This window comes from Mobula birostris, chromosome 5, assembly GCF_030028105.1.
Source record: "Mobula birostris isolate sMobBir1 chromosome 5, sMobBir1.hap1, whole genome shotgun sequence".
Classification (NCBI taxonomy): Eukaryota; Metazoa; Chordata; class Chondrichthyes; order Myliobatiformes; family Myliobatidae; genus Mobula; species Mobula birostris.
Window position 1 is genome coordinate 34,246,406 of NC_092374.1, and position 16,217 is coordinate 34,262,622.

Sequence of the window (16,217 nt, forward strand, 5' to 3'; positions counted from 1 at the left end):
GCAGCAAGTGTAAACCTTATTTCCTAAATTTCTGAATTGGTTAAAAATGTACTTGAAAGTTACAAGATATGTAACTGTGTGTTAATATTAGCTGAACTTTGCTCAAAAGGAAATCCGGTAGCCACAATTCTCCATTTGCTACATTTGCTTTCAAAGAAAAATGCATTACTTGATACAAATAAAACTTTTCATCCATGTAAATCATTGTCATATTAACCAAGAGAAAACATAACAATGTGTTTCTTTTTAAAAAGATATTTAAAGACAAATTTTAAAACAGATATATGACGAAACTCTAATAACAGTTGCTTAACATAATAGTTAAAAATCAGATTGAGAAATGTGTTTGACCATTAAGTTGCACTTTAGATTATACTTTATAAACTTAAGTGTGCATGAAATAAGTTTGTAAGCTGCTGCCTGATCACCTATTTATGCCATTTGACTTTTAAGAACTTTTTTCCACTTACAAAGTCATTGCGCGGTTACAGAACAGGAGGATGCCATTTGACTTGTTGAATCCATACTGACTCAACACAGAAGGAACTCAACTTGACCTAGCATTTTTCCCTTTTCTCTAAGGCCTTACAAATTCTTTCCTTTCTGAGGTTTATCAAGCTCCTTTTTTTATAAACTACAATTGATCTTGCCTTTACTTAATATGACAGGTATTCCAACCCTAATCACTTAGAGTTTACTTAATCCGCATCATTATCGAAAACACAAGAGTTTCTTCAGCTGCTGGAAATCTTTTCATTTTATATCCCTAATTCTTGACCCTCTTTATCAATGGGAACATTTCAGTCTGGACCTTTCATTAATTTATATATTTTTGAAGTACCTCATAATTTCTTCGAAGGAAAATAACCTCAGTTTCTCTATTCTGTCCATTTAATAAAAGTCCTTCATTAATAGAACCATTTTGACTATCTTCTGCATGATCTTCAGAACTTCTGTCTCTTTTCTACATTGCGGCACACAGAGTTGGTCACAATGCTCCAGTTGTGGACAAATCAGTGTCTAATGTTCATTGTGATTCGTCACCAGCAACAGTGAGATAGCCCACAGATAGGAGCTGGAAGAGGCAAATAACCTCTTCCTCAATGTCGACAAAACTACGGCGATGGTTATTGACTTCAGGAGAACCAGCACCACTCACATTGCTCTTTAGTTTGGTGGCACAGCAGTGGAAACTGCAAGCAGTTTCGAATTCCTGGGGGTGCACATCTCGCACAACCTCTGCTGGTGCCAAAATACATCCTTCACAGTTAAAGAAAGCTCACCAATGCCTCTACTTGCTGAGGCGGCTAAAGAGAGCTGAACTATGCACATCAGTACTCACAACCTTTAATGAAAGCACAGTAGAGAGCATTCTAACATGCTGCATCACTGCCTGGTATGGAAACCGTACTGCAGTGGGCAGGAAGGCTTCACAATGCATCACTGGCATTAGGGCCTACCTGCCACTAAGGACATATTTTCAAAAAGGTGCGGGAAAAAGGCCAGCGTTATCATGAAGGATTCTAACTACCCTGCTCATGGACTGTTTGTCCTACTCCCATTGGGGAGGAGGCTACGTAGCATCCACACCAGGACCACCAGGCTCAAAAAACAGTTACTTATCCCAAGCAGTAAGGCTGATCAGCACCTCCACCTACTAACCTACCCCAGCACACACCCCCCCACCACTACTTTATAATTTATTGCTAGAGTCACCTTATGTACAAGCACTCCTGTACTTAGCGTCACTTCATGTACACACAATCAATTGATGTATATAAGCTATCTCATGTAATTATATTTATTGTGTTTTTATCATACTGTGTTTTTTTTATGCTGCATTGGATCTTGATTACAATTATTTCATTCTCCTTTACATTTGTGTACTGAAAATTACATTAAACAATCTTAAATGACTTCCTTGCCTTAGCACTTTGTGCCTCGGTTTGTAAAACCCAACATCACCTGCTTTTGTAACCTCTAATTTAACTTGGCCTCTCACTTTCAATGAACTGTGCTGTATACTTCAATTTGATAAACAAACTATTCACTACTACCCCATTTCTTGTTCCTTGGTCAAGTTTTATGTTCGTATTGCTGCAACTCATTTTTGTTCCATGGCCGTCAGTCTTAATAAAGAGCCTCTAAAGTGGCAACTTATGAAATGCCCTTTAGGACTCAATATACAATATATCAATTGGATTTCTCTGATTGACCCTTTCTTATTTGATTGCAAACCTTCTAAAGTTAGTTAAATATGATTTGCTTTTTGACAAATCTATGCTGACTTTCTCTAAATCTACATCTTGCCAAGCAATTGTTTGTTTCTAGAACTTCGCCTCCACCATTGTTATACAAACTGGTTTATAATTTTTAGGTTTAACTTTGTATCAGGTTAACATTTATAATTTGTCAGTCCATGAGCACAACGTAAGTTTATTTATGTTTAGAAGATGATGATCAAAGCCTCTGCAGTTTCTCCTTCCTCTCAGCGAACTGAGGCACATTTGTCAGGTCGAAGTGATTTATCCACTTTAGGTGTAGTTGGCCCTTCTAGTATCTACATTGGTTTTTAGCTGATTTACAATATGAACAGTATCATCGTCCTTGTTGAAGACTGATATGAAATACTCACTTTCATTACTCAGGTTTTTTTTTGCCCTTGTCCCACATGGATGAATGGCTCTCTCTGTGTCAATTTGTACCTATGCTTAAATCTGACTGTCTGCTCAGACTAATGGGAGGATTAGGTAAATAACCTCGAAGATTCATTTTTATTGATTTTTTTTCCCTCCTGCTTTGAGCACAAATGTGTGTTGGCGCAGCAAACCAAACTTGTGAGTTAAGCATGGTTGGGGTTCAACTTGTTTGACATCAAACCAGCAATATCCTACCTATTTTTAAGTGGAAAGTGATGCCTGAGAGTATTGAGTAATTAAATAGGTCTAATTGGGAAATTATAATATGAAGGGCTTTGTTATGTTCAGTGTTTTTACTTTTTGGGTGTCTATTAGCAGAAAACTAAATAAAATTAATTAGAATTAGTGTGTGCTCTGATGAATTAGATGGGTTAGTTAATTCACCTTGCAATGCTCTGTAAGCTGTTTCTCTTCCCTGACACATTCTGTTAACATTCTGGAGCCGTAGATATTATGACATTGAAGAAAGTCAACAAATCCATGTTGCCTAAAAGAGCTATTTGGGCTAATCTTCCCACTTGTTAGTTCATATATTGTAGTCACATCATTTAATATGATCATTCAAGATTTTTTTTCTAGCAGCAATCAGTTTGACTCCACCGTATGTAGAAGCGAGTGAAAGTTCTTACCTCTACAGAGCATGAAAACTTTTTTTTCCTCGATCCCTTTGAATCTTTTTGTCAGTTATGTCTGCTTCTGTCACCTTGTTAGAAGACATTAAGGACAGACATGATATTAAAGCAAGTTGTTGTTAGAACAACTTTCGAGCATTTAAGTTAAAAAACAGGTTATTTATCATTCTGGATGAACCACCTGTATTTATTCTCTCTGGTCTCTGGTTTAATAACCTTGCAAGGTAGTAAATGTCCCAGCTGATCCTGAATGAGGAACCACAGAATAAAAAAGTTGGAGTTCAGTTTATAATTAGAGTTCTTTTTGTTGGTACATTTGTTTGACACTTTCAATGAAAGCATGTCAATAGGAAAAAATGTATAGATTAGTGTGTGTGTCTATGATATTTATTATATATAAAATATCTGCGTGTGTGTGTGTGTGTGTGTGTGTGTGTGTGTGTGTGTGTGTGTGTGTGTGTGTGTGTAGTTAGCATTCTTGTGCGGAAGTTTTTTTAAAGAATATGAAAACCAAACTAATATTTGAACAGCTTTTGTGGTAAAAATGAAAGCTTCTTGATTTTTGATTTGATGGGAAAATGTGTTTGGGAAGAATTTAAACTAGAATTTTGAGAGTGAAAGATCACTATAATCAATAAATGCAGCTCCACGTTTATTCTCAACAGGCAATGCATAAAATCCCAGCATGATCAAAACAATGTCTAGAATAATGACTAAAGCTGTATTCAGAGATGTTTTCCTTTTGATAATGTCCAGTGTTGTGAATAACATTAAAGATAATGACCTTTTAAGTACAGAGTCAAAATTGAAAACATTTAAAATTATTAATGCTATTAGTCTTGCTGAAGCTTCTGAAATATCATCTAAGTGCATGTATCTACTCAAGGTATTATTCAGGGTTTTCATTTCCTTGTATGGTGCCCAGCTAGAAACTGAAGTGTTTAATAGGTGTAATTAACTGTACCAACTTGGTGCAAGTATGATTTGTTGTCATTATATAAAGAAGATCTGAATACTTAATAGTATTTTGATATATGGTCAGACTATGTAGCAGAAATCTCAGAAATACCAATTCCATGAGGCTTATAAAGCACCAATATCACTACAGTCCTGTTGCTGCAAATACTATCTAAAGTATGGATTCCCAACCTTTTTTATGCCATAGACCTCCACCATTAACCAAGGGGTCTGTGGACCCCAGCTTGGGAACCCAAAGTCAGCTGGCATGCTGCATCATCAAAGTTCAAAGTAAATTTACTATCAAAGTATCTGCTGTACATGTCACCAAATACTACCCAGAGATTCATTTTCTTGTAGGCATTCACAGCAGAGCAAAAGTACAATAGAATCAGTGAAAAACTATACACAAAGACTGATAAATTGCCCAAATACAAAAAGAAGTAATAATAAATAAATAATACTGAGAACATGAGTTGTAGAGTCCTCGAAACTGAGTCCATAAGTTGTGGTCAGTGATCAGTTTAGTGAGTGTTGTGAGAGATGTTCATACTGGTTCAGGAGCCGGATGGTTGAAGGGTAGTAACTGTTCTGGAACCTTGTGGTATTGGACCTAAGGTTTTTATAACTCCCTCCTCTTGGTAGCAGCGAGAAGAGAGCACAGATGGTGGAGGTCCGTGATGATGAATACTGCACTCTTGTGGCAGTGCTCTTTGTAGATGTGCTTAATGGTGGGGAGAGCTTTTCCTGTGATGAGTTGGGCTGTATCCACCACTTTTTGTAGGCTTTTCCATTCTTGGGCATTGGTGTTTTCATACCAGGCTGTGATGAAACTAGTCAGGATACATGCCACTCTGCATCAGTAGAAGTTTGTCAGGGTTTTAGATTACATGCTGAATCTGCACAAACTTCTAAAAGTGGAACCAGAGTTTGTTTCTATCACTAAAGTAAGCACTTTAAGTGAAATATATTAAATAATTTGACTTTGGCTTAGTGCCTTATTCTGAGTGGCCTGCAGTTCATTCCAGTCTCCAGACTGGAGAAGCTGCCATTGTTGATGTGTATACAGTTCTGAGAGTAATCTGATTGTCAGAAAATCAAGTTTTACAGAATATATGGTGACTGGTATAGATTGTAATAATTCTTTGTCATACAGTCTATTGCCAAGAGAGTTTTGATTCTCAGATTTACTGAATGAAAATTTCCAAACACACTTTATCCTGAAAATAAAAATGAAAAATATTGGAAATAGTTCAGGCAGCATCTGTGGAAAGAAAAACAATTAATGTTTAAGACCCTGCAGGGTGCTGCCTGATCTGTTAAGTCTATTCAGTATTTTCTGTTTTTATTTCAGACTTTCAGAATCTGCAGCTTGTTTTGATTTTCACATTGTGCCTAGATGTGCACTCTGGGAAGTAAGTCACCTTGTCATCTCAGATTCAGCTAAAATTGTATGTCTTGAAACCATTTCAAGTGATTCTCAGTGGAATTACATAGCCAAAGTAATAATTTGGCATGCCTTCCGATGGTCACCTTACATGTGTAACCTCTATGAATAAGTTATTGAGCCACTGGCTTTGAACCAAGATGAATTGCTTGCTTTACCTTGGAATATCCTTACTAGGGATAGTATCAAGTAATCTCTTTTTTTTTGTATCTTGGGAAGCAAGCGAAGTGTGAGGATACAAAATTAACTAGAAGTCCATAGGGACCATGATCTACCTATCTGTAGATCTCTGAAGGTAGTAAATAATACAGGAAGATAAGCCAATTCAAGGGACATGCAAGATACTTTCATGGAGATATGTCGTTTAAGAACAAGAACTGTTTGATGTATTAGCTTGACTAAAGCTAGCATGCTGTGTACAATCCTGGTCACTACAGTTTCGAAAAGCAGTATTGCAACAGCATGGGTAAACAGGAGTAAAAAAAAAATTAAAACTGCAGATACTAGAAATCTAAAATGGAAAGTGGAAATGCTCAGCAGGGCAAGCTGCATCTGTGGGAAGATAAACAGTTAACTTTTCAGATCAAAGGACTTTCGTCAGAAAGTGTCTGATGAAGGTCTTTGATCTGAAACATCAGCACTGTATTTATTCCTATAGATGTGGGATGACCTCAGCATTTCTGGAGTTTTCTATTTTATTATGGATAAATGAATTTACATGAACATTGCCAGAACTGGAAAATCTTAGCTAATGAAAAGGTTTGGGCTATTTTCTTTGGCACAGAGGAGGTCTAGGTGGGAACTAATTGATGTGTATGCTACTTGTAACACTAGCTAAAGGCTGTTCATAATTCTTGTCTATATTTAAGTGGCACCTTGTAAAATTATGTCAAATGGGAATTAATTGAGTCAGTTGGAATTGGAGTTATTTAAGGTCATTTCTCATCTAGTTGTAATTAAAACTGAAAATTGTGAAGCTATTAGAAGCCATCGGAAACATCAACTAGAAGCATGTATCATCTTTTCATAACGTTAAAAATTACCTTCCCATAATCTGCATTGATCTATAAGGGGTTTGGGGTGGGCAGAGACAAAAGATGCAATTACTCAAACCAATTTCGTATTTCCCTATTCAAGGCAGCACCCTGATAACTATTTTGTCCCTACTATTTAGCTTAGTTCTTTTCTACCATATGAAGTCATTGAGGACATTGAAAGAAATCACGAGCACCATTTACATAAGATCATTTTATCTCTTTTATCGCTCTTTAATTTGGACAAAATGATAGTGTTAGGGGCCAGCATAAGACTTCGCAGCACCAGCGATTGGGGTTCAATTCTTGCTCTGTATGTGAGGAGTTTGTACATTTCTCCCTGTGACCATGTGGGCTTCCTCTAGATCCCTACATTCCAAAGGCGTAACGGGTTAGTAAGTTGTGGGCATGCTAAGTTGGCACTGGAAGCATGGCAACGCTTGTAGACTGCCCCCAACATGTGCTTGTAGACTGCCCCCAACACATGCTAGGATCGTGTTGGTCGTTGATGCAGTTGTTACATTTCATTGTATGTTTTGATGTTTCAATGATGAATAAAACTACTCTTTCTTTTTTAATAGAGAAATGCACAAGAACGAAAGGCATAAGACATGGGAGCAGAATTAGTCCATTCAACCCATCGTGTCTTTTCACCATGGCTGATTTATTATTCCCCCCAACCCTATTATCCTGCCTTCTCTCCATAACCATTGATGCCCTGACCCTATCAACCTGTACTTTAAATATACACAATGACTTGACCTCCACAGCCATCTGTGGTAATGAATTCCATAGATTCACTGCCCTCTGGCTGAAGAAATTGCCCCTCGTCTCTGTGCTAAATGGATGCCTTTCTGTTTTGAGACTGTGCCCTCTGGTCCTAGACTCACACACAATAGAAAATATCCTCACCACGCCTACCCCATTTAGGCCTTTCGATATTTGATATATTTAAATGAGATACCCCTCGCCCCGCCCCATTCTGCTAAGCTCCAGTGAGTGGAATGTGAGCAGAACCATCAAACACTCCTCATACATTAACCCTTTTCATTTCTGGAATTATTCTTGTGAATCTCCTCTGGACCCTCTTCGATGCCAGCACATCTTTTCTAAGATAAATGCCCCAAAGCTGCTCTCAAAACTCCGTATGGTCTCAGCAATGCCTCAAAAGTGATCACATTACATCCTTGTTCTTGTATTGTAGACTCCTGAAAATGTATGCTGACATTGCATTTGCCTTCTTTACCACTGACTCAACCTGTAAAGAAACCTGCACAAGAACTTCCGGGTCTTTTTGCACCTCTGATTTCTGAATTCTCTCCCTATTTAGAAAATAGTTTATGCCTTTATTCCTCCTAACAAAACGCATGGTCATACATTTCCCTGTATAAGTCCTTCTGCAGACTTCCTGCTTCCTCAACATTACCTGCCCTCTACCTGTCATTGTATCTTCTGCAAATGTGACCACAAAACCATCAGTTCTGCCATCCAAATCATTGACATATAACGTGAAAAGAAGTGGTCCCAACACCGACCTTTGCGGAACACCACTACTCACTGGCAGCCAACCAGAAAACACCTACTTTATTCCCACTTTTTATCCTCCTGACGGTCAGGCAATCTTCTATCCATTTTAGTATCTTTCTCTATAATACCATGGGCTCTTATTAAGCAGCCTCATGTGCAGCACTTTGTCAAAAGCCTTCTGAAAATCCAAATAAGCAACGTCCACTGACTCTTCTTTGTCTATCCTGCCTGTTATTTCGTCAAAGGTTTCCTACAGATTTCTCAGGGAAGATTTCCTGAAGGAAATCTTGCTGACCTAGGCCTATTTTAGCATGTGCTTCCAAGTACCCCGAAACCTCATCCTCAATAATGAACTCCAACATCATCCCGACCACTGAAGTCAGGCTAACTAACTTATAATTTCTTCTGCCGTCCTCCTTTCTTAAAAAGTGAAGTGACATATGCAATTATCCAGTCTTCTGAAACCATTCTGGAATATAGTGATTCTTGAAAGATCATTACTAATGCCTCCACAGTCTCTTCAGTTACCTCTTACAGAACCCTGGGTCATCCAATTGGTCCAAGTGACATATCTATCTTCAGACCTTTCAGCTTCCCAAGCACTGACTTCTGCCCCCAACACTGTTACATTTTTGGCATACTTGTAGTGTTTTCCGCAGTGAAGATCTACACCAAAATACTTATTAAGTTTGTTTGCTATTTCTTGGTCCCCATTACTACCTCTCTAGCATCATCTGGCAGTGGTCCGATTTCTACTATCGCCTCTCTTTTACTCTTCATGTATCTGAAGGACCTTTTGGTATCCTCTTTTATATTATTGGCTTGCTTACCTTCATACTTCATCTTTTCTCTTATGGCTTTTTTAGTTGCCTTCTGTTGGTTTTTAAAAGCATCCCAATCCTCTAACTTCCCACTAATTTTTGCTATATTTATGCCCTCAATTTTGCTTTTATGTTGTCTTTGACTTCCATTGTCACCCACAGTTGTTTCATCTTCCTTTCAGAACACTTTTTCAGCTATGGGATGTATTTATCCTGTGCCTGCCGATTTGCCCATTAACTGTTTTTCCAAAACATCTCTTATTAAATTCTCTTATCTCTTATCTCTGAGAGATGCTCTGTTTAATGTACATACACTCTTTTCTATGACATATAGCTACTTCCCATTTAGCTTAGTCCCTTTCTGATTATATTTATTTTAAATCACTTTATCTGCATTTTTTAACTACAACTCTAATATTTGCAGAAATTGAATGCTACTTGCTTTGTATCACTTTTATCTGGACTCCTAGCTTTAAAAATCTGTTATATGTTCCTTCATAGATTTCTGTTTTTCCACAAGTTCTTATGAATTGAGTTTGCATTTTGCTGTTGCTGAATATTTTTAAAGTCCTGTTCTTTTCTCAGCATTTTGTTATTTTTGGATGCCTTCCACAAGTATTTAGATATTTCATTAAGGTCTGAATGGCTTTGAACACTTAAAAATGTTCATATCGGCATGCTTCCCAAATCTGTGTATCTGGAGCTTTTTTAACTGACAGTTAGATTTTAAAGTTTTTTTTTCTTTGCAGCTTAATTTATGTTTCTGTTTGTTTTAGCTTAACTTAGCCTGTTCGTAAAATTAGTTTAATAAAAACCTGCGCAGGTTGACTCTGTGGTTAAGAAGGCATACGGTGCATTGGCCTTCATCAACCGCGGGATTGAGTTTAAGAGCCGAGAGGTAATGTTGCAGCTATATAGGACCCTGGTCAGACCCCACTTGGAGTGCTGTGCTCAATTCTGGTCGCCTCACTACAGGAAGGATGTGGAAACCATAGAAAGGATGCAGAGGAGATTTACAAGGATGTTGTCTGGATTGGGGAGCATGCCTTATGAGAATAGGTTGAGTGAACTCAGCCTTTTCTCCTTGGAGCGACGGAGGATGAGAGATGACCTGATAGAGGTGTACAAGATAATGAGAGGCATTGATCATGTGGATAGCCAGAGGCTTTTTCCCAGGGTTGAAATGGCTAGCATGAGAGGGCATAGTTTTCCAGCATCTGCAGATTTCTTCCTGTAGCACGAGAGGGCATAGTTTTAAGGTGCTTGGAAGTAGGTACAGAGGAGATGTCGGGGGTAAGTTTTTTATGCAGAGAGTGATGAGTGCGTGGAATGGACTGCCAGCAGCTGTGGTGGAGGCGGAAACGATAGGACCTTTTAAGAGGCTCCTGGATAGGTACATGGAGATAAGAAAAATAGAGGGCTACAGGTAAGCCTGGGTAGCTCTAAGGTAAGGACATGTTCGGCACATCTTGGTGGGCTGAAGGGCCTGTATTGTGTTGTAGGTTTTCTATGTTCTATGAAACATTTTCATGCCAATGATGATGCTCTGGACAGTGATATCTTTTCAAGAATCTATTCAGATTTCCCTTCACTCATGTTGTTTTGTGTTGTCTGTTCACAGCTAGTAGCTGGAAGTGTTGTAATGTCATTTGAGGAAGTCTGCCCAGAGCGAATTGACCTGATTCACAAGAATTACCGCAAACTATGTAACTTATTGGTAGATGTGGAGGAGTGGGGCCAGGTCGTCATAATCAACATGCTAACTCGTTATGCCCGAACCCAGTTTCTAAGCCCATGGAAAGAGGTGAGTAAAGTGTTGAGAAAAGAACTGTCTTTTTAATTGCCTCATACTTGTCTGTTTGCAATTGGTTGGCTGCTTTGTGAATGTTAGTGAATGAAGTGATAAATTGAGTATTGAGTTGTTTGTGAATATTCAAATGATTAGTTTAAATTGCAGTCACCACTGGTTACTAATAAGTTACATAGTGAAAAGAATACAGTAGTTAAAATTACATTCTCATTACTTGACTCCACAAAACGCAAATTATGGCGCCAATAACGAAGGCAGAAAGAGGTAATAAGTCCTGTGTAGAGAGTATAAGGAGTTAGGGGAGAGGCTAAAGAGTAGGACTTCAAGGTAGTGCTATTCAGGGTAGGAATAGGATATTACAGATGAATGACTGGCTGAAGAAGTGGTGCAGGGGGCAGGGTTGCAGATTGGATCATTGGGATCTTTTCTAGAGAAGGTATGACCTATACAAAAAGAACGGGTTACACCTGAACCCAAGGGGGACCATTATCCTTGCAGGCAGGTTTACTAGAGCTGATGGGGAGGGTTTAAACTAATTTGGTAGAGGGATGGGAAATGGAGTGACAGGGCTGAAGATGGGACAGTTGGTGTACAATTTGACGCATTGTGTAGTGGGACTAAGGAAGGACAGGCAGATGATAGGACAAAATAGCAGTCAGTGGAATGAGCTTAAGTGTTACATAGGAGCAAATAGAAAAGGGTGATGAATACAGGACTTGAAAGCATTAAATTTGATTGCACACGATATATGGAAAGTAGATTATCTTGTACGGCATTTAGAGATTGGCAGGTATGACGTGGGCATCACTAGACAAGGCTAAAAGAAGATCATAGTTGAGAGCTTAACATACAAGGATACACATTTTATTGAAAGGACAGTAGGTAGGTAGAGGGGGTGGGGTGGCTTTGTTGTTACAAAATAAAGTCAAATCCTTAGAAAAAGGTGACATAGGATCAAAAGATGTAGAATCCTTGTGGATAGAGTTAAGGAACTGCAAGGGTAGAAAGACCCTGATGGGAGTTATAGACAGATTGTGGGATACAAATTACAACAGGAGATAGAAAAGGCGTATAAAAAGGGCAATGTTATGATAGTCATGGGGGATTTCAGTACCAGGTAGATTGGGAAAATCAGGTTGGTGCAAGATCCCAAGAGATGGAATTTATAGAATGCCCACAAGATGGCTTTTTAGAGCAGCTTGTAGTTGAGCCCACTAGAGGAAAGACAGTTTTGGATTGGGTGTTGTGTAATGAACCAGATTTGATTAAAAGTACAGGTGCACATTCCTTTATCCGAAATTCGGAAATCCAAAAAGCTCCGAAAACCGAAGTCTTTTTTGCCAACAGCTGACGTCACTCAGGTGTGACGTGGCAGCACTAGCAGAGGCTGCCAGACGTCAGTTGTGGCTCAGCGCTCATACTGGTTACACGTGCATTTGCTGTTCGTTGATATTTTGTGTTCAGTGTTGACTTTGTATTTAATTTCTCTGTGAAAATGTCAAAAAGAGCTGCAGATACCCCTATGGGTAACAATGAGAAAAAGAGAAGGAAGCATCTATCATTATCAATAACAAAGAAAGTGGAGTTATTGCAGAAGCTTGATCGTGGTGTGTCTGTGGGGTGTCTTAACTGAAGAAAATAGTGTCAGAACTACCACTGTATATGATTTAAATAAACAGAAAGACAAGTTACTGAAGTTTTATAGTGACAGTGACGTTCTACATTTATTCCAATAAGTCAGTTACCATGTGTTTGATTCGGTTCGTTTGAAGCTGTATATTTTTATGTTTTATTGAATGTTTTTGTTGGAAATAAAATTTTTTCTTGTCATTATTCCCTAAACAATACAGTATAACAACTATTTACATTACATTTACAATGTATTAGGTATTGTAAGTAATCTAGAGATGATTTAAAGTATACGGGAGGATGTGTGTAGGCTTAGTACGCTGCCAGGTCCTAAAGTCCACTGCATTGAGACAGATTAAATAAGAGACTTGAGCATACGTGTTTTCTGGTAGGGGGGGAGGGGTCTGAAATCCGAAAAATTCTGAATTCCGAAATGCTACTGGTCCCAAGGATATCGGATAAGGGATTGTGGATTGGAAGAGAACACCAGTGGTCATGATTGCAAAACAGCAATGACTGGAGTTTCTGGGGGCAATTCAGGAGGCACAGGATATTTACATCCCAAAGATGAAGAAGTATTCTAAAAGGAGGATGAGGCAACCGTTGGGATGGGAAGTCAAAGACAACATAAGAGCAAAAGAGAAGGCATATAATATAGTAAAAATTAGTGAGATGTTAGAGGAATGGGAAGCTTTTAAAAACTGATGTTAGGCAACTAAAAAAGCCATAATGAGAAGTAATAAAATATGAAGGTAAACTAGCCAATAACATAGCAGAGGATACTAAATGTTTTTTACAGCTATATAAAGAGTAAAAGAGAGACGAGTGGATATTGGAACACTAGAAAATGATGCTGGGGAGGTAGTAATGGCTGACGAAAAAGTGGCAGATAAACCTAATAAGTATTTTGTATCAGTCTTCACTGAGGAAGACGCTAGCAGTATGCCAGAAATTCAAGAGTGTCAGGGGGCAGAAGTGAGTGCAGTTGCTAATACTGAAGAGAAGAATTTTGGGAACCTTATCTGGAGGTAGATAAGTCACCTGGACTGGATGGAATACACTCCAGGGTTCTGAAAGAAGTAGCTGAAGGGTTTGTGGATGCATTAGTTATGATCTTTCAAGAATTACTGGTTCCGGTGCTGTGGAAAATTGCAAATATCATTTTACTCTTTAAGAAGAGGTGGAGGTAAAAGAAAGAAAATTAATGGCCAGTTAGCCTGACTTCAGTGTTTCAAAAATTTTGGAGTCCATTATTAAGAATGAGGTTTTGAGGTACTTGGAGGCACATGATAAAATAGGCCAAAGTCAGCATGGTTTCTTTTGTGTATATTAATATTTCAGTAATACTTGAGTAATATTGTAAGTATATTGTTAGATTAAGCATTCTTTATTTCTTTAAGTTATTCATTGTGGGTTTTATGTAAATATAGGTGAATGGCATATGTCATCACATCACCACATTATATTTTCATGCTTCACCACAAGTAAAAATAAAGTATACTCACATCACCCAGCTTGTGTTTTTCCTTTGATTAGTTTTATGTTTTGGAGCGACAAAGTGTAATAGTGGTGACGAATAAATTTTAAACAAAACCTAGATGACTACCTACCTGTTGAAGCACAGTGAGAAATTAAAAAATGCACATGTGCTCCTTTGGGAAGGGACTGAGATGATTGAATTTTAAAAAAGGCAGAAAATGGGTGAATTCATGTATTCATAAACAGTATTGGGTGATAATGGTTACAAATATTTAAAAAAGCAGAAATGGCTGGCTATATTGGAACGATAGATACATTTAATGGCACAAAAGATATCTGGCTGATGTATATCGAGTGAATTGTGCAGTATTTTAGAGCTAATGGAACAGCCAATGAGAAACAAGTGCCAGTTTTGCTGAGTCCCATTAGGTGGAAAGGCTTACAGTTTACTTAACAGTTTAGCTGCTCCAGCCAAACCAGATGAAATGAGCTTTGCTGATATCATGAAAATAATGTAGAAACATTTAGACCTGAAACCGTTGTTGATTGCAGAACACTTTAGGTTTCATAAGCAGAATCAAAAGGAAGGGGAGTCCATTTCCGCTTGTGTGGCTGAATTGAAGAGATTCTCTGGCATTGTCAGTTTTATGATGGGCTTAATGGTGCACTGAGAGATCATTTAGTTAGTGGAATCTCACAAGAAAGCATTCAAAAATGGCTCCTAACTGAAGCACAACTCACATTTAAAAGAACAGTTGAAATCTCTGTATAAATGGAAACTGTAAACAGAGATGCAATTGAGTTGCAGTCAGGAATGAAAGTGAGTATGTACAAAATTGATGTCTAAACAGAGACTAACCTGGCTGAACAAATTGTACTGTTGTGGTAGTGGTTCACATACACCAGACCAATATAGATTTAAAGATGAAAATTTGCAGAAAATGCAACAAAGTAGGACACATACAAACAGCATGTTGGGCTGACAGGGAAGAGAAAAAGGTAAGAAGTCATGTTGCAGTTTCAAAAAGAGTTCCAATGCGCATGATGGGCAAATGCAATGTTCGCATTTATTTCAAGAAGATTAGAATATAAAAACAAGGATATAATACTGAGGCTTTATAAGTCATTGGTTAGACTACAGTTGGAGTATTCAGAGCAGTTTCTGGGCCCCTTATCTAAGAGAAGATGTGTTGGCATTGGAGAGGGTCCAGAGGAGGTTCATGAGAATGAAAGGGTTGACGTATGAGGAATATTTGATGGTTCTGCGCCTGTACTAGCTAGAGCAGCCTTTCTTAACCTTTGTCCTGGAGGAACCCTTGAAACAATTTTCAGGTTTCAGGGAACACTTGCATAAAAATTATTGTATCAGCTCATGTAAGGTTAGCATGATCAATAAATTGTAGATATAATAATCCAAAAATAATTGTCAATACTCTTGAGTAGAGATTGAACTTTTAACCAACCTTTCTTGGGGGGGGGGGAACAGATAGTTAAGCTGAGCTTACGTACCTTGAAATTAGCTCGCTCTTTCCATTTCATAAACTTTAAAAACTCATAAGACAAACATAATAAATTTCTGTTAAATAACTGACTTAAGCCAAAATAGAATTTAATTTTTCTAAAGGTAGGCTTGGTGGATTTAATTTAAATGATAGTTGTAAATTGATTTTAATTAATGCTATTTACAACATGAAATTTATTGACAATTTTTAATAGTAAAGTTAATAGAAACCATAAGCCAAAGTAATATGAATAAAAATGTAGCCTAAAACACAATTTTATACAAGACATTGAAGGAACATTTTCTTACTTCATGATCAGGCTCAAGTATAGGCCCAGCATGTGAAACTTATGCTTGTTGTTTGCTGCACAAATACTCAATTCTGTGTGGAACTTGGGATAAGCACACACGGATTTCACCTTCAACTGAAATGAGACAATTTCTATCTCTGCCCTTAATGCTGGTTAAACAAAAAAAAGCTTGCTCACACACGTAAAAAGTTGAAAACTGCAGCAAGACCATTCACTGTTCGGAAGCACACTTCACTTTCCTCATCAGCCTACCATCCTCCCCCCTGTGCAATAGAGCACTCACCTATTATCAATGGCCTCTCCTATCTCGAGTCAAAAACTGAGAATAGACTCAACCAAATAAACATGGTCTGGTCGTACTGCGCACTGC

At 38.0% G+C, this 16,217-nt stretch overlaps 1 protein-coding gene across 4 annotated transcripts in view; it reads left to right on the forward strand.

Annotated features, from left to right (window-relative positions):
• Window positions 1–16,217, forward strand: part of ap3b1a (adaptor related protein complex 3 subunit beta 1a) — a 242,475-nt gene that overhangs the window by 58,576 nt on the left and 167,682 nt on the right. For all 4 annotated transcript variants that reach the window (XM_072257854.1, XM_072257856.1, XM_072257857.1 and 1 more), the window contains exon 7: window positions 10,739–10,921. In XM_072257854.1, coding sequence (XP_072113955.1) covers window positions 10,739–10,921 — 183 coding nt within the window. The remainder of the gene's footprint in view (window positions 1–10,738; window positions 10,922–16,217) is intronic.